The 25,341-nt window shown below is 46.6% G+C and overlaps 2 protein-coding genes across 2 annotated transcripts in view; one reads left to right on the top strand and one right to left on the bottom strand.

The window, feature by feature from the left end:
* Positions 1-4,701: 4,701 nt before the first annotated feature.
* Positions 4,702-6,288, top strand: NKX6-2 (NK6 homeobox 2; the record flags this gene model as incomplete). The annotated part of the gene is made up of 3 exons (XM_079536594.1): positions 4,702-5,116; positions 5,375-5,547; positions 6,040-6,288. 3 exons carry the CDS (start codon positions 4,702-4,704, stop codon positions 6,286-6,288), a joined length of 837 nt encoding a protein of 278 aa, XP_079392720.1.
* A 4,202-nt stretch (positions 6,289-10,490) lies between these two features.
* Positions 10,491-25,341, bottom strand: part of INPP5A (inositol polyphosphate-5-phosphatase A) — a gene marked incomplete at its 3' end in the record, with an annotated part of 209,557 nt that continues 194,706 nt past the window's right edge. The window contains exons 13-15 of the mRNA XM_079535402.1: positions 16,458-16,569; positions 11,817-11,885; positions 10,491-10,571 (exon numbers count right to left, since the gene is read on the bottom strand). Of these exons, the coding sequence (XP_079391528.1) occupies positions 10,491-10,571; positions 11,817-11,885; positions 16,458-16,569 (262 nt within the window). The remainder of the gene's footprint in view (positions 10,572-11,816; positions 11,886-16,457; positions 16,570-25,341) is intronic.

Below are 25,341 nucleotides of genomic sequence, written 5' to 3'. Positions count from 1 at the left end.
GAACTGCTGAAAGCAGCACTGGCATTTCAGTCAATTGTAAACTGCAGTGCGTGGGCTCTGAGCACATGAGAAGGAAAGGCAGTGGTGCTGCTAATGAGCCCTTCATTTCAAGAAGGATATTAAGCCATAACAAAGCTGCTCACCTTGCCATAATTAAGAGTGCATCTCAAGGGACAAGCGATAGAACTTGCTTCTTGATGTGCAACAATTAAATCTTCAGTACTACCGACAAAGGACACAAGACAACAAAATTTCCAGCGAGGAATTTCAGGTTGAACTCCTGGAAGGACAGATAACCTTTGGCACTGAAACTCTGTAATGATTCATCGTTAAGAGGCATGACACAAGATGCAGGAAAAGATTCCTTCCAACCCTAGGGAAAAAAAAAAAAAAAAAAAAAAAAAGAGTGTTAGAACATGCTCAAGTCTAAATATAAATGAGTGCTTTCTTGGCTTAATTTATAGAACCCTGTAATGCAATATTCCAGTTAGAGAATATAATTAAGAACATTGAATTAAAACAAAATGGAAAGAGACTACAGCACAGAAACCGTCTAGCCTAAACTCACAGACTCATAAAATCATATACTGGTTTGAGTTGGAAGGGACCCTAAAGATCATCCAGTTCCGACCCCCTGCTGCAGGCAGGGACACCTCCTGTAGCCCGGGTTGCTCACAGCCCCATCCAGCCTGGCCTTGAATGCTTCCAGGGAGGAGGCATCCGCAGCCTCACTGGGCAACCTGTTCCAGTGCATCACCAGCCTCACAGTGAAGAATTCCTTCTAACCTCTGGTCTAAATCGACCCTCTTCCAGTTGAAAGCCACTTCCCCTTGTCCTGTCACTACCTGTCCTTACAAGAAGTCCCTCCCCAGCTTTCCTGTCGGCCCCTTCAGGCACTGGAAGGCCGCTAGAAGGTCTCCCTGCTGCCTTCTCTTCTGCAGCCTGAAGAGCCCCATGTCTCTCAGCCCGGCCTTGCAGGCAGGTGCTGCAGCCCTCGGATCATCTTCGTGGTCCTCCTCTGGACCCGCTCCAGCAGCTCCAGTCCTCCTTGTGTTGGGGGCCCAGAACTGGACGCAGTGCTCCAGGTGGGGTCTCCCGAGAGCAGAGCAGAGGGGCAGAATCACCTCCCTCGCCCTGCTGGTCACCCTTCTCTTGATGCAGCCCGGGATGCAGTTGGCCTTCTGGGCTGTGAGAGCAACTGCTGGCTGTGTTGCACTGCAATCAGTCGGCACTCCCAAATCCTTCTCCTCAGGGCTGCTCTCAAGCCATTCTCCGCCCAACCTGTATCCAGGTATATGAGGTCAGTCGCTCTTCCTTTATCCACTGAGGCTGTAATTCCATCATAAGAGACTACCAAATTTGTACGACAAATCACCTCAAAATGGCTTTGTTTTTTTCATGACTGCATTACTACCCCCCAGCACCTCCCATTTCTAAACAAACACAGGGAACTTCCACAGGGATGCTGCAATGAAGCAGTACCACGGCATGAGGAATGTGGGCAGGCAGCATGGTTACAGAGACTCAGGATGGGTTTTCTGCTCTGTCACAAACTGTCTAAATAGGACGTGAACCAAGAGCCTTTGTCCCTTGCTCCTACGTTTGCCATAACCGATAGAATAATTCAACAAAGTACATCTGCGTGGAGTGCTGCCCTCAGTTCACCCTTCCCTGATCACTGTTTGGATGTGGAGATTCACATTTGCACTTTGGGATAACCAGCAGAGTAGGGAATGGTTCCATGCACCGCAGACTTGTTATAGAGTCTACAAAGCAAGAGAGAGAACAAGCATTTGCACCCAATGAATGTAAAACACAGGTTATTCTGTTCATAGCAGTACTCTCACACCTTTTCAGATATTTTCAGCTGCACAAAATCTACAAGAAAAAGTACTGCAATTTATGCACGGCAAATGGAAGTACAGAAGGGTTCATCAGAGCTTGTCTTAAGGTATCTGTGCTGTGGTGTATTTGATAATATTCCATTCTGAACACACAGGGATGTCTAAGTCTCAGACAAGCTTAATGTTACCAACCTCAGTTTTCCTGCATGTCCAGCTGTAAAAAGGGTACTCACAACTCCAGCACGGAACTACGTCCACACAAGGCACTGACTTCATTATCAAGAAGAGCCCAGTAAGAGGACATCATTGTCTGAACGGTGCCCCCGCGTCCCGCCGCCATGCTGTGCCGTGGGGCCGCTCCGGGGGAACACGCGGAGCCTCAGCGCCGAGCCCGGCACCCCGTGACCCCGACAGCTGCCGCCGCTCCCAGCCCAAGAGGAGCCACGACCCGACCGAGAGCCGCCAGGGGGCGCCGCCAGCACGCGCCGTGGGGCGCGGGACGAGGAGCGGCTGTACCCCGGCCGGCGCTGCCGGGCCCACGCGTGACGGCCTCCGGGGAGCGGCCACGCGTTAACGCGCACACCCGTGCGTCGGAGAGCCAGCGTTCTCACGTTAACCCAGCTCGGGAGCTTACCAGCACTGAATTCACGTCTTATTAGAAACGTCTCAGACCTCTTGGTTCCCACCTCAAAACTCCTCTGGCAAAGCCATCAGCGCGGCGATGCCGGGGCGCAGCACGCGAGGTTCTGCCGGAAACGCACGGAGCGCCCGGGACCGGCGAAGTGCGCAGCCCCGGGGCGTAGAGAAGCGGCCGGGGCCGCGGCTGGTGCCGGGAAGGGGGGCCGGAGGTACCACTTATAGTCCCACGGAGGTCAATGGGTGGCTCCTTCTGCGCCCCGCCTCCTCGGAAGGCCGTAATGAAAGGCAGTGAACGAGTTCGGGAGTTCTGCGGGGACAACCGCACGTACTTCCACGTGTGGAAAAAAACGGTGTCTTAGATTGCAGGGAAGTCACGGAACAGGAACATAAGCACAGTTAATTTGTAACACCTGCCGTCGGTAGCATGATCTGCTGGCCCACCCCACCGCGCAGTTTTATGGGCTGAATGCTGGAGAAATTACGTGACCCAGAGGCCGAGAGCGTGAGGAGAGCCTCGAGACTGCCCGCGGGACACAGGGTGCACACAGTGCCTGCGCGGTGCGACACGCGAGAAAACGACCAGAGTTTGGCGGGGAGGTTGGGGATTTGGGGAGTGGACACGGGCAACCTCCGGGAAAGCGGCGGGCCGGCTGGCAAAGAATCCCGTCTCGTCCCATCCCGACCGGCCGCGCATCGCCCCATCGGGGCCTCTGCACCTCCGCACAGCGAGGGCTGGCGGCTGTCGCTCTCCTACCTCGGCCTTCGGTCCGTGCAAAGAAAGTGAGTCCCGGCGGGGGACGACGCCGACAGGGCCGGCTCGCGGGAGAGAGAAGACGCGCGGTGCCACCTCCCACAGCCCCGCGCCCGCCGGGACAACCGCACCGGCCATCGCGCCCGTAATGCTGGGGTGAGAACCCGGCGTAGCCCTCGCTGCTCTCTCTATTGGTGTTTACAACAGAAAACGTAACGCAGCAACGAAGTGGTTTACTGAACGTCCTTTGGAGCAGTGCCGTTGCTAACCCCACGTACGTACGTTACGCCTCAACGAGGACGCACAACGAGCTGCTCTGCTGCGTCTTTTCTTACCTGAGCGCCCGAAAACAGAGCGCGGCTCGAGCTGGGACGGTTCCGTCCCGAATGCGCTTCGGCGGCACGAATGCGGCGGCATCGGGCTGAACACCCGAAGGAGGTCCGAGAACGGACACGGCCACATCCGAGCGCCGTGCCCATCGAAACCATTCCGCTCTCGGTCACTACGAACACTTCGACAAATATTAATTCCCCACTCGTTCATCAGTTAGCGATTATCCTATATTGGCGATGAATCAAAATACGTCAGAAGGCACTCATAAGGCAAAGAACGCGTTACGAACCTGCTTCCAGAATTATTTTCGGTCCGATACCTTCTTTCCCGGACGGTGCGCGCAGTTCGGTCCGGAACTGCTCCGGGGCGGCGCCATCGGCGCGGCCGTTCCGCTCAGGAGGTGCCGCCATTCCCGCAGCGGTGCCGGGCGCGAGCAGAGCCGCCGCCGTCACCACATACGGTCCCGCGAGGGTCCCGACGAGTACCACAGCGGCGAAGACAGAGCCGAGTATCAGTGGGAGATAGGCGCCGTACGATGGCCCCGCTCCGTTCCGCGGCCCCGCGCTGGTCGAGGGGCAGCAGCCTCCGAGGCCGGGCCGCTCCGCGCCGAGGCGAATCCCCGCGGACGGCACGGGGCGGTGGGGCGGAGCGGACAGCGGACGCCCCCCGCGCGCTCCCTCGGCTCTGGGGCCCGCCCGTCCGGCGCGCCGTGACGTGTCGCGGTGGAAGAGCTCTCCGCCCTCCGATTGGGCCGCGGCGGCAGCGCGGGGTGGCGGCCACCCAATAGGCACGCGGCTCGCAGGTGCCCGCGCGGTTATCTGCGCCCCGGGCGCGGCGCGGCCTCGGACGCGCGGGCGAAGGCGCGGAGCCGATCGTGCGGCGCCTACCGGAGTCCCGCGCGGCGTAGGGCCGCAGGCAGCCGGGACGTGGCGCGCTCCGGTAGTGACGCTTCTCTACTCCCACCGTGCCGTCGGAGCTCGGTGCAGAGGTTGTTTCGCTCCGAGCAAACTTTACCGGCGGCCGCTGCCCGCGACCCACGAGCGGAGAGAGGACCGTGCCGGCGCTCCTCGCGCGGGGCCGTACCGCGAGCTTCGCCCCGCTCGGAGCAGGACCGGCGTCCGTGGATGACCGCCAATGTTAGCGGTGGGGCAGATGGATGCTAACCGGCAGAGCGCGTTCGTGCTGGGCAGCACGCCGCTGGCCGCGCTGCACAACATGGCCGAGATGAAGAGCTCTCTATTTCCCTACGCCCTGCAGAACCCCTCCGGCTTCAAGGCGCCGGCCCTGGGCGGCCTCAACACGCAGCTGCCCCTGGGGACGCCGCACGGCATCAGCGACATCCTGGGGCGGCCCGTGGGCGCCGCCGGCAACCTGCTGGGCGGGCTGCCCCGCATCAACGGCCTGGCAGCCTCGGCCGGGGTGTACTTCGGGCCCGCCGCCGTCTCCCGGTATCCGAAGCCGCTGGCGGAGCTGCCGGGGCGGCCGCCTATCTTCTGGCCGGGAGTGGTGCAGGGCTCTCCGTGGCGGGACCCGCGCCTCACCTGTCCCGGTAAGTGCGACGCTGCGGGGCGCGCCTGGCAGTACCTCCTTCTTCCCCCCGCCCCGAGCCGCGGAGGGCGAGCGGAGGGCGGCGCGGACAGCTGGAACCCGCGGAACGCGGAGGTGGCTCCGCACTGTGCCCCTCTGCGGAGCGGCGGACCCTCGGGGCAGACCCAATCCCCTTCCTCAGTCCCCAAATCCCGAGTCGGGCGCGACTTGCGGCGAGCGCGAACCCCTCCTGACGGAGCTGTTTTTTCTCCGTTTCCAGCTCAGACGGGAATGGTTTTGGACAAAGACGGGAAGAAGAAGCACTCGCGGCCGACTTTCTCGGGGCAGCAGATTTTTGCTCTGGAGAAAACCTTCGAGCAGACGAAGTACCTGGCGGGGCCCGAGCGAGCGCGGCTCGCTTATTCACTGGGGATGACAGAGAGCCAGGTGAAGGTAGGTCCCGCCGTCCGCTCTCTTTTGCACTCAGAATCGTGCCGCTGCCACGCGGGGCATTTTTATTTTTTTTTTCTTAAGTCGATGATAATTTAAATTACACCATTTGGATACTGAACAGATTTTTTTTTAGTTTATTTTCTACGTAACTTACTTCGTGCTTAAAGCTCATTATGCTGCAAACGATTAAAAAATTTCCCTATATGAATTCATCGCTCAACGTAGCCCGTAGGCGCTGCTCGCAGTGGGCTGCTCCGGTGGCCGCTGCTCGGCACTGCTCAGTGCGGAGCCGCGCGGTGTTTTGGCAGCGGTGTTAGGAGCCCTGAGGCGCGGACGAGCTCTGCCCGTAGCCGTGCCGCTGCCGGCGCCGCGCTGCTTCGTTCGCGGGGCCAAGACGATTGACCCCCGCGTGTGGCCGCCATCCCCCGCGGGGCCGGGATGGGGCGGGAGAGGCGCGGGGCCGGCCGAGCTGAGCGCTCCTCTCGGGGCCAGGTGTGGTTCCAGAACAGACGGACCAAGTGGCGGAAGCGGCACGCGGCAGAGATGGCCTCGGCGAAGAAGAAGCACGACTCGGAGACGGAGAAGCTGAAGGAGAGCTCGGACAATGAGGACGATGACGAATACAACAAACCACTGGACCCCAACTCAGATGATGAGAAAATTACGAGGCTATTGAAAAAGCACAAATCCACGAACCTCGCCCTCGTCAGCCCCTGCAGCACCAGCTCGGACACGTTGTGAGTGGTGCGGCTGGATGTTGAAGTGGTGTATTGTACAGCCCGAGATGTATGTGAAATGTATATATTTTTTACAGAATAAGTTATGAAATTATTTTCTTTCTCATCGATGTAAATTTCAGAGGAATCTTTACGACTTCTTGGTTTTCCTTTTATGTCCCTTTCAGGTTCGCTCCTCTCTCTTTCAGCCAATTCCTGCTCCTAACAATCAGCGTTTGTCAACGTTTTGTAAGGAGCACAAAACCCCAGCGTGGCCACTTTGTACATAGTGAACTTCAGATTTTGTGATGTATATTTCTAGTGTAAAAACGGCGTTTTCTTTCACTCCCTCCCTCTGCTCAGGGGTTTGGCGGTTTGATTTCTTCTGCCTCCGGATTTTATGCTTAATAATATCAAAAGAGGGGAAAAAAAAAAAAGCGAGAGAAAAAAAAAAAGGACACCTGATTTTAAATTGGATTAATGCTGTCGTCTCCACACTGGTTGGAAAGACTTCGTATAAATCAATAAATTATTTAACACGCTTTGCCTTCAGCGTGCTTTCCACAGTGGTGCCGCTTTTTGCTCAAACCGGGCAAGAGGGGCCGCACCTCCGTGCTGCGGGAATCGCAGCTGGACGCGGGGCGGGGGAGCTCGGGGCCGGGCTGCCGCAACGCTCCGGGGCCGTAGTGCCGAAGGACCGCCGTCGGGGAGACTCTATCCGCTCCGATCCCGTGGCAGTCCGCGGGCGGGGATCGGGCAGCAGCGCTCCGCAGGACGGGTTTGGCGTGGCGGGGCCGGGGCTGAGCCGGGAAGGTCGAGTCCGACAGCGGTGTCGGGAGCGGCGTTCGGTACAGCGTGCCATTCCCGCGTACGGTGGCTGCCCGCAGCGGGAACATACGGGTGGTGCGTGGGTCTAAGAGTGCACCGTGACACTCGGGGTCGAGGGTCAAACTGCACCGGTACGGAAAAGCGGCCAGACGGCCGCGGCAGCTGCGGCGTTTGCCACGGGGAGCGGAAGGCGGAGCCCGGACGGCGGCCGCAGTGCGGCCACCGAGGGCAAAACCGCCTCTAGCGCGGCGGAGACCGTCGCCAGCGCCATCTCCTCCACCGCGAGCCTCGGTCCGCAGCGCCCGCATCCTAGGCTCGGGACCGCCGCGCCGTCAGCCCGACGTCATTCGGAGGCCTCGCAGCCGCCCGGCGCTTTGCTGTCCTCGAGCGTATCGAGGCCGGGCGGGTGCGAGGCAGCTCCACGGTCGTTCTGCTTCAGTTCGACTACTTTTTTAAACGAACGAGACGCGATTTCTGCCTCTGAGCTGCTGCGCGGCAGCCCGAGGCGGTGCCCGAGCTGCGGGCCGCCTCCCGCAGAGCTGTGCGGCGCTCCCGAGATGCGGAGAAGCAGCTCCGCGGAGCCGCCCCGCGCTGTCCGCTGCGCAGCGCTTCTCTCAGGGACGGGAAGAGCGTCTCCCGCCCGGCTGCCGCAGCGCAGGGCAGCGGGGTCCGCGTTCCCCCTCACTGCCGCCGGCATCTGCGGGACCCCGCCGTGCCGCCCTACGGACGGAGTCGATCAGATTTAGAAATTAATCTCCGCTTCTGTTTTGGTCACCGAGACACGGCGTCGGCGCCGCGGCTGCCCGACTCTCGGTGGAGATCGGCACGATCAAAAACACCCACCCCGAAAGCGGGGAACAGTTACGCCCGTTACCGCTCCTTATTTCTTAAAACGAAACGAGCCTCGCGGAACGCGACGATATGTATCGGCTGTGCGCGCCTTTCACAGGACGAGGAACGCGGAACCGCAGCGCTCCGTCCAGGGGCCGCCCCGGCGGCTGCGATGGGAGCGGGCCGCTGCTCCGCGCCGGGGTCGGTCGGGGCTCTGCGCGGGGAGCGGCAGCGGAGCGGTTCGAGCGTTGCTCAGCGGAGGAGCTCCGCTCGGTGTGGGACGGAGCCCCGACGGCCCCGCAGACTGCGCTTTTTTTTTAATTATTATTTTTTGTTTGCTTTTAATGTTAAATTTGCATTCTATGAATTTCTACGCGTTAAATTTGAGACTCTCAACTCCACAGGTTATCGTGCCGGGTCACCATGTTACTGACTGCTGCAGATGGGTTGGGACTATTTACGGCCTCTCAGTTTATAGCTCTGCTGAATTTATCCATCAATGAGGCTTCAGTCTGAGTTCGAAGGCAGTCTTCTTCTTTTTTTTTTTCTCCCTCCCCCCCCCCCAAACACAGAGATAATCAGGAAGCACTTTACGGTGGCATATTTATTGAGCTACGGAGACTGGCATCTCATCAATAGCTCATAAAGCTGTACCTCTCCGTATGTGAACACTCCAATACAGAGCACTCAACGCCTTTTTCTCAGTTTGCATTATGTTTTGATTAACACCACAAGTATGTTCTCTTATATGGGTTTTCACTCAAAAAGTGACCCTGTTAATTGGCAGGAGATTAAAAGGTAATCATTAGTATGGAATCTAACAATTCAATCATTTCACAGCAATCTGTGATGCCTGCATTGAAGGGAGAGACACACGAACGTTCACCATGATCAGTTTTATTGCTTGAGAACCATAGTACTCATTTCTAAAGGCCTTCGAAGTTACCATGAGTTGAGTTTGCTTAAATAGAATTACGGTGTGGTTATAATGCAACATGGCACAGTAACAATACAGAGCTGCAGACACCCTTCGAGCAGCAGTACTCAGTAGGAACAGTACGGATTGAACTGTTGAGAAAACATTCTGCAAGCAGACACCAAATCATTTCAATGGTAGTGATTTATACCAAAATCCAGCATAAATCTAATGCCATCACGCAGTCCATGAACTCTGTAGTGTTCTAAATTAAATCAATAAAACATACATTTGTGTTTCATCAACAGACTCCCTAATCACCTTTTAATGTTGTATTTAGTGGTGGAGAAAAATGTTACTAACAGGATGATCCCGACAGCTGCACTGAGCTGCCAACCAGGGCAAGTTACGGTCCGTTTTCCTTCCTTTAGCACTGTACGTATACAGCCAGCGTCCAACAGAGTTGCTACCTGAAGCAGACCATTAGTTTCTCCTCCCATATTGTTGTTATTTTAATACAGAATACTTGGCACCATAAAACAGTAACAAAGGACAGACAAAAACAGTTTACAAAATTCTGGAAAGTTACACCCAAACCTAGCTAAGAACTTCACATTCAATCCTTAATAGTACATAGAAAGAAGGGATTATAGGAGCAACAAAGTGAAACTGCTAATATATGTACTATAGAGTAAGCTATATATCCGTATCGAGGATGGCACTGCTATATATTATTTATTATATAACTGTTGGTTGTTGATGTTCACTAACTAAACCTGCTACGGCTCCAACACTACTGCTGATATGGCACTCTCAAGCATTCATATCCGAAAGTATATTTAGCATAAGTTTTGGTCAGGTTTATAAATTATTTATATATCTGTGTATATATACACATACATACATATATATACACACACATATGTATGTATAGAAAGCAGCTGCTGTGTGATTCAAAAACCATGAAACATGGCAGTATAGTAAATAACTTGAGAAAAGAATTATAAAAATGAAAAACAAAACACTAAAACTAAAACACAAACCATAAGCCTTGGTCGACAAAGAAAATACCATTTAAAACCATCGATATCTCCATCTATACAATCCAATGTACAAAACCCCAAAGTGGTAAAGATAATATAATGTCAGGCATGACACCTATAAAAGTTTAGAATATGATGAATTAACTTTTCCACATCATCGACAAACACTTACTAAAAGTTGAAGGTTGTGAAGTCTAAAATACATAACATCTCTGCTGTCTATTTAGAGTTTTGGCAACAGAATCGTGACATACATATATAAAAAATAATTCCACGTTTCTACTTGATGTCACATGAACATACAAGACAGTGAGGTATGTGAGGCTTTTCTCAAACAGAGTCCAGATGCTGAAGCATAGTGTACGATCAGCAGTCTAAGAATGTGGCACTCAGGACGTATCGACACGGCTGTTACGGGTATGTATTTCTGGATGCTGCCATTCCTCCCCTCCTCGCTACAGTGTTGTTTCATGGAAAATCTTCTCGTTCCGAAGGCATCTTTTTCCTGTTGCAGAATTGGCATTTTTTTAAAAAAAGAAAAATAAACACAGGGGCAATGATGTAGAAAATATAAACGTAAAGGAAAAAAAAATGATATTTACCACCACATCACTGCACGACACAACACTTGTGCACATTTGCAATAGGTTTACCTGCCCCAGCAGCTATTCGAAAGGACAGGAACACAGGCTGCAGCAAGTCAGGAGAAACAGGAGTTACACATTGGAAATCTTTCTTTTTCAAACAGTAATAAACACACAAGAACAACCCTACGACTGGAAACAAAGCGGTGCAACGATTTCTTGGATTAACTGAATGACAAAAAGCACGAGAGCTATCGCAGCTCTCTGCTCCCACTGAAATCCAAGGGACCATTTCCCACTGATTCCTGCAGGTAGGGCTTCCCATGCACCTCCAGCCTATCACAGAATCAGCTCAGCTGAGCAAAAATCCATGTTCAGTGCAGCAGTGACAGAAGAAACAAATACGATCGTTTTTGCAGTGTCTGTCAGCCACTGACACACCAAACTTAGTTTGCTGCAGAAGCAGTAAACCTCTACTTCTTACATTGGGATCACATGTTCCTTAAGTGCAGTCTTAGGAAAAAAAGTGCTCTGTCTCAGAAGAACACTGACCACGGCAAACAGAAGTACACAGTTATCAATTTGGATTTATCCACATATTTATCCGCATGTATTTACGCACCACCCACCCCAGAACGACCATTCGGGAGCTTTAACACCACCTCTAGCACAGAATACCACCACTGTTGCACAGCTGTGAGCTGAGCAAGTTCCAAGCTGGCTTTTTCTGAAGGTACTCAATCACAAAATTCTGCAGCTGCCATCAGAAGTCCCCTCCCACTCCCTGACCCGGCACTTCAAGGAGAGCAAACACTCCATTTTTCTGCAGTTCTGCCTCAGCTTTTCCTCTGATATCCTCAGCAGAGCTGTCTGTAAAATCCCTTTCTTTTTCTTCACTGAAACAACTGCTACTTATTATAGAATTCAATATTCTTTTTCTTACATGTTGCTTAAGTACGGATCTGCCAATATGCTACTTTATGGGTAACTGGCTGGGTTCCACATTAAATTAAATGATGTATCGGAAGCATTTTTTGAAAACCCGAAGAAAAAGATTATGTTTTACATGGATAGTTGTAAGTGTGCACACATCAGTTCCTTACTCGTTTTGTACAGTATCATATTTTCTTTCCAGCACACACCATCCTCCTCCTTGTTTGGTTTCATACAAGTATCTGCTTCATTGGCTGATTTTGGCTGAATTCAACTTTAAAATAATCCCACAGCTTCCAATTCAAATTACCAAGTTGAGGAATTACTGCCTTACATGTAAAATTAAAAGAAACTATTGCACACATTCCCTCCCTAATAAGAAAAGAAAACAGAACAACATAAAGTTTTGTTTATTTACCTTGTGATCCCCCATGCAGACGTTTGGCCCAATGTGGTCATATATTACAATCTTCTCATCATTTTCTGACTAGTTTAAAAAACAAACAAACAAACAACAACAACAAAACCACCAACAGGAATAAACAAGAGCTGTCAGTTCAGCTGTCCTCCACTTTACAGAAACAGGGGAATGTTTCTGTACTGTACTACAAATTACTGTACTACAAATAATTCAGAATGGTTCCTGAATGAGGACGGTTTATGGAATCACACAATTAGGGGACAGAGTCACAGAACAGGTGATGCTCATACAGTAACACATCTTTTCTCGGCTTTTCCTGAGAGAGACTTGCAGAAAGAATCTTCACATTCAGTACTGACTGCAGCCATTTGTACACATAAATTAACTCATGAAATCACAGTGCCCACTCCTTGCTTCTGGGGCCTTAAGAAATGTTAGATTTGGATAGATTAAGTTAATCTTTCCTTAGGTTTGTATTCAAACCTTGTGCCTGCGGAACGCAGCCCACTGCACTGCCTGCTTCCTTTTAAGAGCAGCACACAACTGTATGCAGTTGGCTAGGATCTCTCTCTGTTGCTCTTTGAATTCCAAGCAATCCATGTTGCCCCATGGGATGAGTTTATTTCCTCACACAGTTGATTTTAAATGTTCAGAGATACAAATTATTTACACTTCAGGAATACAATCTTCTATCAGTTCCATGATATACACTCCTTTCTTTGAAAAAAGCATTAAGTGATTTTGGGAAAATCAGCAGGAAATGACATATGATATTCCTCCAATCTGCATTATGAATTGCTTTCATTTTGTTCTGCGCTGAATCCTTACACGCTCACACACTGACTTCTTTAGCATTTGTACTTTCACGGGTCACAAAATGCATTCATCTTTCAGCCATTCGCAACACAATATAATTTTCAGAATGTTTTGTTTCTCCAGCACAGTACTTCAGGAATAAACACAAACACATTGCCATACACGGCAATTTCTTATTATGCTAAACATTTTCTACCAGCTAATTCAGTCTGCAATCTGCACACTCTGAAGTCTCTCATACAACCACAGGCGATGCTCTTTAAACTGGCTGGCAATACTAATTTATTTAGTATGAAACAGTCAAGACTTTCTCATCTGTAATCAGTCAGGTCTGACTGGGCAGTAACATTCTATAAACACCAGCATTTTGGACTATAAAGTTAAAACTGAATTATCTTTAATGCAGTAAGGAAGCTTAAGGTCAGATTTACTTTATAGCACGGTTGTCTGCCAAAAATATAAAAACATAACCTTCTGCATTGTATGCATGAGCCCTTTCCAATATTTCAAGATCATAATGCCACTAGCATCGGAAGTGGGGATACATTCATCAAAAGCGACTTGATAATTTACAAAGGCAGCATAAAATTGTGGATTTTCAACTGCATAATCTTTGGACAGATAAACAAATTACAGCAGTGCACAAGCAGAAACAATATACACTTGGCTGAGCATTCATTACTTCACGCTATCAGGCGTCAACACAGCTCCCTAGCAGTGGGCAACCTTTGGTGTTTTAGGGCTCAGGAGGCATAAAATAACATGATGGTGAGGTAACCGACCATAGCATGATAGATGATGTTGCATGAAAGCTGTTCACAGCCCCATGTCTGTACAATCTGTAATGCCTACTGTGTAGCAGAGCCCACTGTACAGCGTGGCAACTTGTGCATACTGTTCTTTCTTCACATAGGGTTAAAAGGCAGCTTTACAATTTCTGTTTGAAATAAAATACAGATCTGCCAAGGCAGAAAAATAAACTCTTTATTTGCCTGTAAGAATTAACACCACCAAACAGTTACCCTCATAAGAATTTCCAATACCTAACTGGAACACACCAAAAATATTTAAAAATTGATATTGATATAATTAATAAAAAGTGATACGGTTTAGTGCTTGCGGTGGCCATGGTGATGAGGAGACGGTTGGACTAGATGATCTTATAGGTCGTTTCCAACCTTGTGATTCTATGATTCTATTCTATGATTCTATGATTTAAATTTCAAGGATTTATTATACTGTAATTAGTTAATTAAAATTTGCTTTTTGTTTCCTAAGTTCCTTCCTACACATCAAGGCGTAAGGTTCTGCAGCGAAATACATTCTCAGTGGCAAAGCAAATGCTGATGGCTGCACAAAACCACAGAAATGAGCACCGCCATTTCGCTCTTTCCTCTGTTGGTTCTTTTCCATTTAATATATTCAATAAATTTTATGAGCCACAATTACAGTTTATTTTTGATCCAGATAAGCTAACTCTTTCCTTGGTATCAGCTCACAGAGTTACACACCCATGCCTGTTTGGCTTCCTTCATATTTGTAGTTTTGCACACACGTTTCTGGAAATGTCCCAGACGGCACGCTCCTGATTTGAAAGTACAAAACTGCAGTGAAAACACAGCACGCAGTTTTAAAACGTAAGCTCTGAATGATCCAGCTGACTGCATTTCTGTTCCACTGAGACCAAAAACTGGCTAACTGACCTCACAGCTACTAACTTCTTTAATGCTCTACCTTTGTTTTCTTTTGTTTAATTTTCTCCCATTATATCCAAGTTATACCCCCCAGATAATCTGAAAGAATTCCTTTCCCTCTGTACTGTTTACACTCTTCAAGCCTTTGTGTACACTTCTATCTCCTTATTCATAGTTTTAAAAAAAAATCTTGCCCCATTGGCCACTCTTTCCATGGTTTTAATCCTTTGTTCTTGAGGAATTCCAGGGGCGCCAGGCGCTATCTGTAATATTTTGGGTAGAGCCTCCATTTTTCCTATTCTAGTTCTGTAGAAGAAGATCGAATGACTTTGATTCTGACATTACTGTTCTTACTACAAAGCCTATATTCCTCTTGGCTTTATAATGGTTTTTCATTAAGTTCCGTAATACAGGCATTGTCTAAAATTTTAGGTGAAACTTCAAGATATCATGCAGACACATACATTAAAACGTGTGAGGAAGTATGCTGGACTGAAATGTGAGTAGCTACATAAAAATGTTCTCAGCCTTTCAGTGAGTTATATACTGCAAAGCAAACAGTCTAATCATGAGGTAAATAGCCCTGATGGGAGAGAGAACAGGAAGGTTATAAACTTCAGGGAACCAAGTTTCAAGGGTTTCATTACTTTAAATGGAAGAAAAAAAGATTTATATGCAAAGATTACTTCCTGTTAAACTGTACTGGTTATAGAGAAAAATACAGATAGACAGATGACTTTGGGCAATTTGGCATTTGTAAAACTGTTATGCACGTGACAGGTAAACAATCTGGTCAGCAAAGCAGCCGCAGTGCAGCAGAGCTGAGAAGTCACAGCACAGTCCTTTCTGCATGGCAGTTATGGCCACTGCTCGCACAGCGGGAGGGATCTCACACAGAGCAGAAAGCCATGGCTGAGATCTCCTCACGCACTGATTTCCTGATGGGTTTGGGGTCTGTTAGGAACTGACAGCACAGCAGAACAGATCTCCATGTTCTTGCCATGACCAAACACACACAGGAAAAAACAGAAGCAGCGCACGTTGGCACATGTAACTAGCTCATCTGGTTCAGTGTCTCTACGGAAAACAGGAGAGCAGAGCAAAGTAAAGGAAAGAGACAAAACAAGGGACCAGTAAGGCTCCTACTGAACTACAATTAGGTCATTTAGCCTTGAATAGAGCATCACTAAGCTTATCTGACCTCTAGGCACTGAAATCCTAAGAGGAACCGTATATTCTAAAAATGCTGCAAAATATTATTTCTAAACTCTAAGAGAATGTCTAAATTTACACCAACTTAATTGGTATACTAGAGTTAGGAGTCTGTCTGCTGTAGGCTGTCCTTCAGTGGACAGTGACAGAACATTTGACCCACATAGGGCCGGACACATTCTTGAGAAATGCAGTTCTCATTATCAACAACAGAGGGAATCCATATCTACTACGCTTTAACTCAGGAGCTCAAGCTGTTCCTTCACAGACTTTTCCTTCAATAACATCCTTCCTCAGTGGGAGCCACTCCTGGCTGCTTCTGTCTGCCTCTGTGTTGAGTTTTTATTATGACAGTCCTGCTATTACCTTATTCCCTATGTTACTTACAGGGGGCTTGACAGCGAGACTAATGGAGGTTATTGATTCATTTTTATTCTTTTCTAAACCAGGCATGGTTTCCCAGCGCGGTTCAGAAATGCCACAGTAGGGCACTGACAAATGCAGCCCTGACAAGCTCTGAAGTGTTATAGGAGAGCAAATCGTCAGTCAGCACTGGAACTCAGACATCAAATGAAGCATTGTGAAAGCCTGTGCTTTGGTAACTGTCCAAGGGTTAATTGGGACAAATCCAGATTCTCCGATGGGAAGCACTGAAGTTTAATAATTCTGTATGTGCTGCCACCAGCTTAGTGAGGGTTTGCTCTGGTCAACTGAAAATTCAGGGCCACACAGAAAGGTATCAGCCGTACCTAACCTTGTTGAAGTAAAACAGAATCACAGAATCACAGAACTGTAGGGGTTGGAAGGGACCTCCAGAGATCATCGAGTCCAACCCCCCTGCCAAAGCAGGTTCCCTACAGCAGGTGGGGTGTGGGGACACATGGGGGAAGCAGTACAGCTGCAGATCCAAACTTACTTTCAGAATGAGCTCCTTGGCTGAGTGGGACATCAGGATCCTGTCACACCAGGCTGGACATCGTGTATTCATGTACTGCTTTCCCTGGGTGGAGTCCTCGCTGTATGGGTAACTGCAAACACATTGTCATCACAACAGTCAGCAGCCTCCTGCAAACATCCTGAAACCTCAGGCTCAAACAACAACACTAATTAAGAAAATTAATTGGCAAAAAGCAGCCCCTTTGAACATCTCACACAAAGAAGCTGATAAAACAGAAGTTATGTCATAGGATCACTATGAATGTACTCTGGGGTCTCCGGCAGGTTCTGTTTTAGCTTTAAAACGCAACAAAATGTTTATTGTGACCTGCAGAACACCCTGAAAATTAACTCTGTTTATCTCCGGAGTACAGGCCTGGGAGAGCTGAGGCTGAAGTCACTGAAAGCAATGGTACTGGCAGCCTCAGGTTCAACCGTCAGGAGGCTGTGTCCAAAGCTTTCTTTGTGAGTGGATCGTAGCCAAGCCTTCTCACTACTTTAATACGATGGACCTTTGAATTTGATGCTCACTGGTTATGCTGTAAGGACCACTGTTTTCCCAGACCATTTCCAGAATGGCACGGGTACGTAGCCAAAGGGGCTTGGAGGAGGTCCAAAGGGGCTGTGAAAGGCTCAGTTTCTTGCATACTGGACCTGAATTAGCTGAACTCCGAATAAACATACTTAAAAACATTAAGCTGGTGCATATTACCTACATGCGTGCGTGTATTTAAAATAAAGATATCTATATTTTATCCTGCTTGTGGTTGAATTCATAATGGAAATACTGAGGTTTTCAGGACACGTGTTGAAATAAAATTTCTGGGATGTAACCAGAGGGCTTGCATGCTTGAAGAGAAACTTATTTACCACCCTACTTGCTGTGATGCTCTGAAACTGAGACATTTTGCTTTCTACCAAATAAGTTTACAAGCTACATTGCCATTAAAAAGATTAGCCATGGCAAACATCCAAGGAAAGCATACTGAATGTACTGGAACAAACCAGTGATCTCAGTACCTTTTCCACCTCATCAAACCTAACAAGACTCATTTTCAAAACATATTATGAGAATTCAATTTGCTGCTTCACTGACATACAGAAGTACAGCTTATTTCTGAGCGTCTGTAAGATATTTTGATGATGTAATACTATTGGTAGCAGAAGCTCTTTGTCTGCAATTTAAGGGTTCACCTTTTCTGGTAACCCTTTTTTAGTTACTCAGGAATCCTATACAACTGGAGCTACTTTTTATGATAGAAGGTTTAAGAATCAATCACGTTTCATACAATCCTCCCTTTTACAGTATTAACTGTACAGCTTTTAAGATAAGATGCTCTGTACTTGGAATGATCTGTTACCGCTATGTTAGAGTGCTTCATTCAAGAGCTTAAATTCTGTAAAATGGTGTTCATCAATTTGCTTTATTCATCCGAATATTTTCAAAGGGTGAAAACTTTTGTCAATTTTTCAAGGTCTCTAGCGCTGATCACCCAGTCAAGGAGGTATGGTCACTTAAAATATATCTGACCCATCAGCATTCATGCCCAATGGCTAGGGCAGAAATGAAGATAAATGCTGCAAAAGCTATCCAGACAAAATCATCTGTAGGTAATAATTTCATATGCTAAAATGAGGCAAGATCTTTTTATAAGCTGGCATCTGTCCCTCAGGCTAGAAATGTGACAGCATTCTATCTTGACAAACTCCAGTGACAAAGGCTTCTCTCTGCACACTGCCTTATCTTTGTCTTGTGCCAGTCTCACTCCTGCGAAATGCTGACATAGATGTAACAAAAAAAAAAAGTTATCTGAATTCACCCCTAAGAAGTAAGGGAAATTCTTTGCTCTCCCCCTTCATGCTCTAGATGGGTCACGTATGCTTTGGAATAAGCAGATTCTTTTTGTAGATTGTCTCAAAAAGTGACCTAAATATGATTCCTGAAATTGCCAGGAGCGATTCTTTTCGCAGCTTGGCAGGTTTTGTGGACAGGGCAGCTTAGTTCATTAAATGTACTTCTCTTAGATAGCTTTTTTTTGCAATTAAACACTCTATCAGAAATTTCTGGCATAAGACTGCCACTGAATAAATATTAATGAAACACATCACTGAACATACAGCATTCCACAATACAACTTTTCCAGTAACATACATTCCAGTACATGTCTCTGTCATCCCATTCCGTGGTTAAATGAACAGTGGGATTAGAACACTGCAAGTGCTTCCTGACTCCTTCCTGAATTCAGTCTTTTTCTTGGGAGCTCTGAAGCTTTTCACTTGGTTGGAGCACTCATAAGGGTATTCTTTTCTATGGATACTGTGCCATCTTACATCATTTTAGCTTTCTCTCTAGCTGATGTGATTTAAAACCAGTCAATAAAAGCAATCAAAGGAGGAGACAGACAGATGCACGAGCATCTCAGGAAACTCAGCTAATGATTCTGTGTTGCCCTAATAGAAAGATATTGCAAAATACAAAGATACGAAAGAAACCAAACTACCCCAAACCTCAAAGCTGCCACACACAACAGCACTGATTTTCAGTCTTGTACACATCTGTCACAAGAATGCAGCCCTTGGTATGCTCCTGGCACCTCCTGCAAAAACAAGTCTTCTCAGGTCAGCAGGCTCGAGCCCACAGCCACGAAGGTTGCAGACTGAACAACTCAACAACGGATAACTAAAAAGATGCACGCGTTTCAGAAAAAGCAGGATATAAATCACAGCACTCACGTTGCTTCATCTAATATAGCAACGGCCCAGTAAGTACAGATTCAGGATGGCACTCAAAAAACTGGAAAACATTTCTGATGACTTCATTGGGCTGACTATGCTAATACAGTTCTGTTCGATTATTAACTTTTTGTTTTCTCTAGGGTGCCTTCACAATTCATTGCCTCTCGTCTTTTTTTCAGCCCTATTTTCTTACCCGCTTCTTTAAAATAGAGCGTAAATAGTTACATGTAAATTTATGCAAGAACTGATCTGTTAATACACAACTTCCAAAAGATATTCAGCATAGGACTGTCTACTACCAAGTACATTCTTATAGCTTTGCTTTCTTTGATATCTCCAGCTCCTTTTAACACAGCCATTCCAGGCTGGTAAGGAGCTCACAATTCTTGGTTAAAAACTCATTTAATTACTAAGCAGATTTTTTGATCTATGAATTGTATAAAGAATAACAGATTTGATAGAAATAATTTTAAGGACTCTACATCTAATAGCCAAAAATTGAGAGAATCTTGCCAGGATTGAGTGTTATCAGTCTTGACCATTGAAGCTCTGGCTGTGGTGGAGAAAAGGAAGAACCAGCTCATTTGGCCCCATGGCTGTATGAAGAAATTCCTTTTTTTTTTTTCCTCTAGCCTTCTGCCTCAGTCACCATCTATCTGGTGCTACATAAAAAAAAAAAAAAACAACCAACAATAGTGATTTTGGTAACAGCAATTGTTCATGTAAAAATGATGGCATTACAGAAAAAGGCCTCCTGGGTATCACTGAAGCACAAATGATTACCAGATACGGTGCTAACACCTGTGTGTGCTATATGAGTGGGCACACTTCCTCATCTGAGCATTCAATACAGTTACTTGGTGGTTTTGCATGCAGTATATTCTATATATAAATGGACATATGAGGAAACCCAAATGGAATAACTTTTCTGCCCTGTTTAAAACAGCGGCAAAGTTGAAATTTAGGATGTTGACCACTCACATAAGCTGAATAGCTAGTAACAAAATTAGTTTGTTGTTGTCTATATATGCCAGCCAGCAGAGAGTTACACAAAGTATCCTTTAACTGTATATGTTCTGGATAATGGATAGACAGGCAGTTCTGGAGCTGGACCATTCACGCACGCGGCTTAGATAATCTGTCTCCAATCCTCAGGATTTACTTTTTCTCAAGATATTCCTTCTGACCACCTTTCCACCTTATTTCACAAACATTTATGCACTAATTAAAGCAGCATCATTAATATAATCCTGAATGTTGTCAAAATCTAATGGCACACTTTAAGGATTTGTCAACTAACTTTGTTGATTAGGAACAGGGTGTCAAATGAGCTACTGACATTACACTTAATAAGGATGAGAGCTACTTGGCACCTGTTGGTGAAAATAAAACACGAAGAGTGTCAGTAATATTCCTTCACTACTGCTGTTGACAGGCACTGTCAAAGATGATTGGACACCTTTACAAAAATACTTACTGCAGGGTGAAAAGTCTTCTGGCATCATAAACCATCCTGTCAACAGCGCCTTACCTCAGAACACAAGCCAACAATACCATGTACATAAATGTCTCCTTAACTTGCATTTCCAGTTGGGAAAAATGCTCCTAATGAACTCTTCTTTTGTTCAAGAAAGGACAAAATGTGTTACAGAGATGAGTGAAGAGTCTTTTCGAACAGGAAACAATTAACTCACTTTGGAGCATTATCACCTATAAAGCTGTCTGTCACAAACAGCTCTGCTTTCAGCTCAGTTTTGCTCACAGCCAACACCGTGAGCGTGCCCTGCTGCTGACAGTGCATTTTGGTGCCACTTTAGGCATCCTGTCTTCTATGGAAAAGACATTTTTGGTAGTGCTGTAGAAAGTGTGATACCATCCAGCAGGAAGCAACGGGGAAAAAGCACACCGTGTTGCATTTTCTTTTAGTATAATACAGGTCATCCTGAGAAAATACGCATGCTATGTCAAGATTTACGCACAGAATTTAGCCAAATTTTATCATGTTTCCACTTCCACAAGGAGTGGAGAACAGCTCCTTCTTAAGGACCAACTGTCCTCTGAACTGTTTTTAATAAAAAAGGTTTCAGATGGCATGGAATCATGAAGTGCTAATGGGAATGGAGCTCTTTATGAGAAGAGCTGAGATACAGTTTTAATTTGGTCCAGTTTATTTTGGAATTCAGGGATGAGTCCTTGCATTTACTCAATCTACTCTCAACTTTCTGTTGAGATATTGAGAGAACTTCAAAAGGTGAAGAACACCGAACACTTTTCATCAGGAAACAGTTTATTACTTAATTTACCTTTAGCTCTGCTCTACTTTCAAGTTGTTTGAGATGATTTTACTCGGAACAAGGACTGTGTAAAACTGCCCATTCAAGCTTTGAGTACTTTCAAAGTCACAAGGCCAAATATACGTATATAAATAAAAAATATACTTTTAATTGGCAAGGTCCCACTTCAGTATTGATGTGTCTTGGACACAAGCAAGATCTCAATAAAATGTCATCTGACCACAGTATGACATCCAAGAATCAGCATACGCCATTGCTAATTTTTGTGCACTGCCAGATCTTTGGTTTCTTCCCCCACATCAAATTACCACTTCATATTTTCCTGAATCTGAAAGGGAGATTTGGGTTCCCTAGGCTTTTTCCCAGCAAATGACCCCATGTAATTCATCTTCATATGCTCGTTGTAGAAGCAGACAATTAAAGCTTAGCCATGAGACACACTGGTATTTGAATTAACTGTTCACGTGTACCAAAATACTAATAAGCCTTCATGATGCTCTGCTGAGCTAACTGGCCATGATATGCATCTCACTTAAGCCAAATCAGGAGGGTAAACAGAGTCCTGCAAACACAGTAGTTTAAGTACAATGTGTTAAACAGCTGCTACTTGCAAATGCTACACTAACACCATGGTGATGAAACCAACAATCAGAGTCAAAGGTGACAATAAAAAGGGAGGTCACCAGGGCAATCCAGTAGCAAAGGGTAAAATGGGTAAACAGGACCCAAGCCATAACTCCAGGCTCAACACAAAGCAGGAAGGTTAACACCACAATGCTTTTCTCTGAATTTTGTTTTATGGATTTATGTTGACCGTATTGCTTTTTTTCAGATAATGAGCTGCTTTGGAAAATCATGCTGTTGTAATACATGTGAAGAATACATAGGATTCTACTAATATTTCTGTTCTGTTAGTCTAACTCAGGACCTCCTCCAGTGAAAAGGAAGAAACCCAGAGCTCCTTCCTTTTTCTCTTTTCCAGCGAGGAATAACTGGGCACCTCTTCTTCTGCTCCCATAGAGAAATCCTCCTCGCCGATTACAAACATTCCGCTGCTCACCCACAGTGACTGCACAAACACAGCTACTTCTTGTACCTGCTGTCTGCCTACTGTCTCAGTGCTCCTCCGTAGGGCATTCAGTCTGTGGAAGGCCAACAGACTGACGCACGGCCGACAGCGCCCAACGTGCAGAGTTCTGCTGTTCAGTGAAGAGCGCCACGGTGAGGCCCAGCAAACAGAAATGGATCATTCAGCAGTACTAATTCCTCGGCCAGTGGACAGTGAGTGATGTGCTCTACGGCTTTAATAACAACAAAGCTGCACTTGCTAAATGTCTGTGATACCTCTACTATTACAGGTGGATACACATAATGATGAATGATGTCGGCCTGTTGGAAACAACCCAGCGTGGGCTCGTTCCAGCAGAACAGTCTGATGTCAGCGCATGTGACTGTGATTGAGCTACATGTTTTCTCCAGGAACTTGCTCGACTTAGGCTAAATTACTTCTGTGGAATATTTACACAAATTCTAATACAGAAGATAAAAACCAACACAAAGCTGAGCACCAGGTAGGAAGGAGCTCAGGTTCCAAAAGACCAGGCTTTTCAGTAGTACTTTCAGACCTCAGCAGGATGCATCAGCAGTAAAAAGACTACAGTTGGTGACCTGGCTAACAGCAAAGGCCATAACCTCTTCTGAACTTACTCCATTTTTCCACTGAACCACTGTTTGCAATCCTCACCTTACACATGGTGTACAGTAATAATCAGCACTTGAAACTTCTTGACATCCCTGATTTTCTTCTTTATTTTTCCTTTGCCACAATTCCTTAAAACAAAGAACCGCATACGTGGCAACTCGATCCAGTTCTTCACAAATTAAAAAAATATATATCCTATTTTAGTTTGAAAATTAAGTGAGAGCTGTACTGGTTTAATCTGAAGAGACAAATAGGGATAAGAGTTATTAAAGTGTTATAGTGGTTAAATGATCACTGATCTAGAGTAAATGACAGCTGTCTTTTCAGCCTCCAGTTGGGAAGCAGTTTCCGTGCTCCACTCTCATGTGGTGGAAGAACCTGGATAGCTACACAAGGTCCTGGGGCAATTTGCCCCTCAGGGGCTAAGGGATCCACTGACAGTTTAAGATAACCTGGAAAATACCTGGAAGGCGTTTTACTTTTCATGAATTAATATTAAGTATTGCTATTTGGCAAAAAATGCACAAATACTTAACTGGCAGAAAAAGTAACTAATACAGCAAGCACAAAAACCATCCACCAGTTTAACAGATGTTCATCTATTCTGGTGCCTAATGCTTCCTTCTCTGAGGAAACGACCCAGAAGCAGGTCATGTTCTACGCAAGGGAATCCCGTTTGCTACACAGGTTCTGTACCAGTTGTCTTCTTGCATGTTTTGAATACATACAAGGCAACTGGAGAGGACAGTGCTAAAGTAAAGGAGTCCATCAGAATCTGAACCACGATCTTGCCTTCTCATTTCCCACAACAAGACAACAATTGGAATACGTACGAAGGCACCAAAAGGATTCAGTACAATAGGCAGAACTGTTCTTCGGACTCTCTTCTGAAGGGAAGGAACAAGTGGGTGCCTTTAAGAATAGCTCTGCTTCCTGCTGAACAGACCAGCTCATTCTCCTGTCAGACTAGACCAAGAAAAACATATATATAATTGTGCCACCTGCTAGAATAAAAGGAAGGTCACAGGACAAGATGGAAGGATAGAAAACAGACAGATTATTGATTAAACAGGAACCTGGAAGAATTAAGTACAAGAGCCAAAGAAAACTCCAGAAAAAACACAATTCCAAGAGCAGATGAGGTTCAGCCTATCTCCTGGTGAGAGGTGACAAAGCCAAGATATTGCCAATGCAGAGTGTCTGCTACAGAAAAACATCACAAAGAGGGTATCTAAAACACAAACATATGTCCAGCCAGTAAATTACATGACAGCCTAATGCAACAACAAACAGGAATAGGCCACTTTAAGAGAATGATTAATACTTAAGAGTATTGTGCATGCAGGCTTATCAGAAAGCAAACCTTGTAGGTGGGTGTGAGCCCTTGCTAAAGTCAGCTCCTATCTTCGCTATACAACAGCTACAAGAATAATTATAATAATTAATGGAGAACAGTGATAAAGTTAACAATTGCCCACCTGTATACGGACTGACCACGATGTTGTTTCTTTCTTTTTCACACCTACTGCTTTCTGCAATGATTGCTGACTACTACAAACCCTCCTCCAGGTTCATGCTGGGCTTGCTGTTTGCTCACGGCCAGGCTGTTCCACCTATGACTGACAGCCCTCACCAAGTTTAAAATTCTGCATTGTATTTCATCCCCAATGGCTAAGGCTGCTATGAGAGACATTAGATTACAAAGGGCAATTAGATAAAACATGAATATTCATCATATAAAGAAAAGGCCTCAAAAATAAAGGAATGGAGGGATACTGTCTGAAAAAGTGTATGTTAGCAGGACTCTCCCTGTTTAGTGTAAAGATAACAAACTTGCAATGTAGCCTGTGATATTTTTATTAAGCTGGGATTTCTTTCACAGCTTACTTTTGCTCTCGGCAGATTTCAGGGAGACAGGATTTGCTGTGGCCAAAGGCAGTGCGGTTTGTTACTGTTCTTATTCTCACTCCAAGGGCAGAGAAACGATGAAAGGGATGGGCTTTGAAGAGGCCAATCTCTTTGCTGGTAGACAACAAACTGAGTGGCTGCTTTCCCTGCTGGACGCTGCTCCCGTGGCAGTTTCTGGTGATGGCGACTGTGACGTGCAGGAATGTGCTGGATCCCTGGGACAG

This window comes from Tetrao urogallus (genome assembly GCF_951394365.1).
Source record: "Tetrao urogallus genome assembly, chromosome: 5".
NCBI lineage: Eukaryota > Metazoa > Chordata > Aves > Galliformes > Phasianidae > Tetrao > Tetrao urogallus.
Note: the sequence above shows the minus strand (reverse complement) of the source record. Positions and strands in the feature narration are given on the sequence as shown.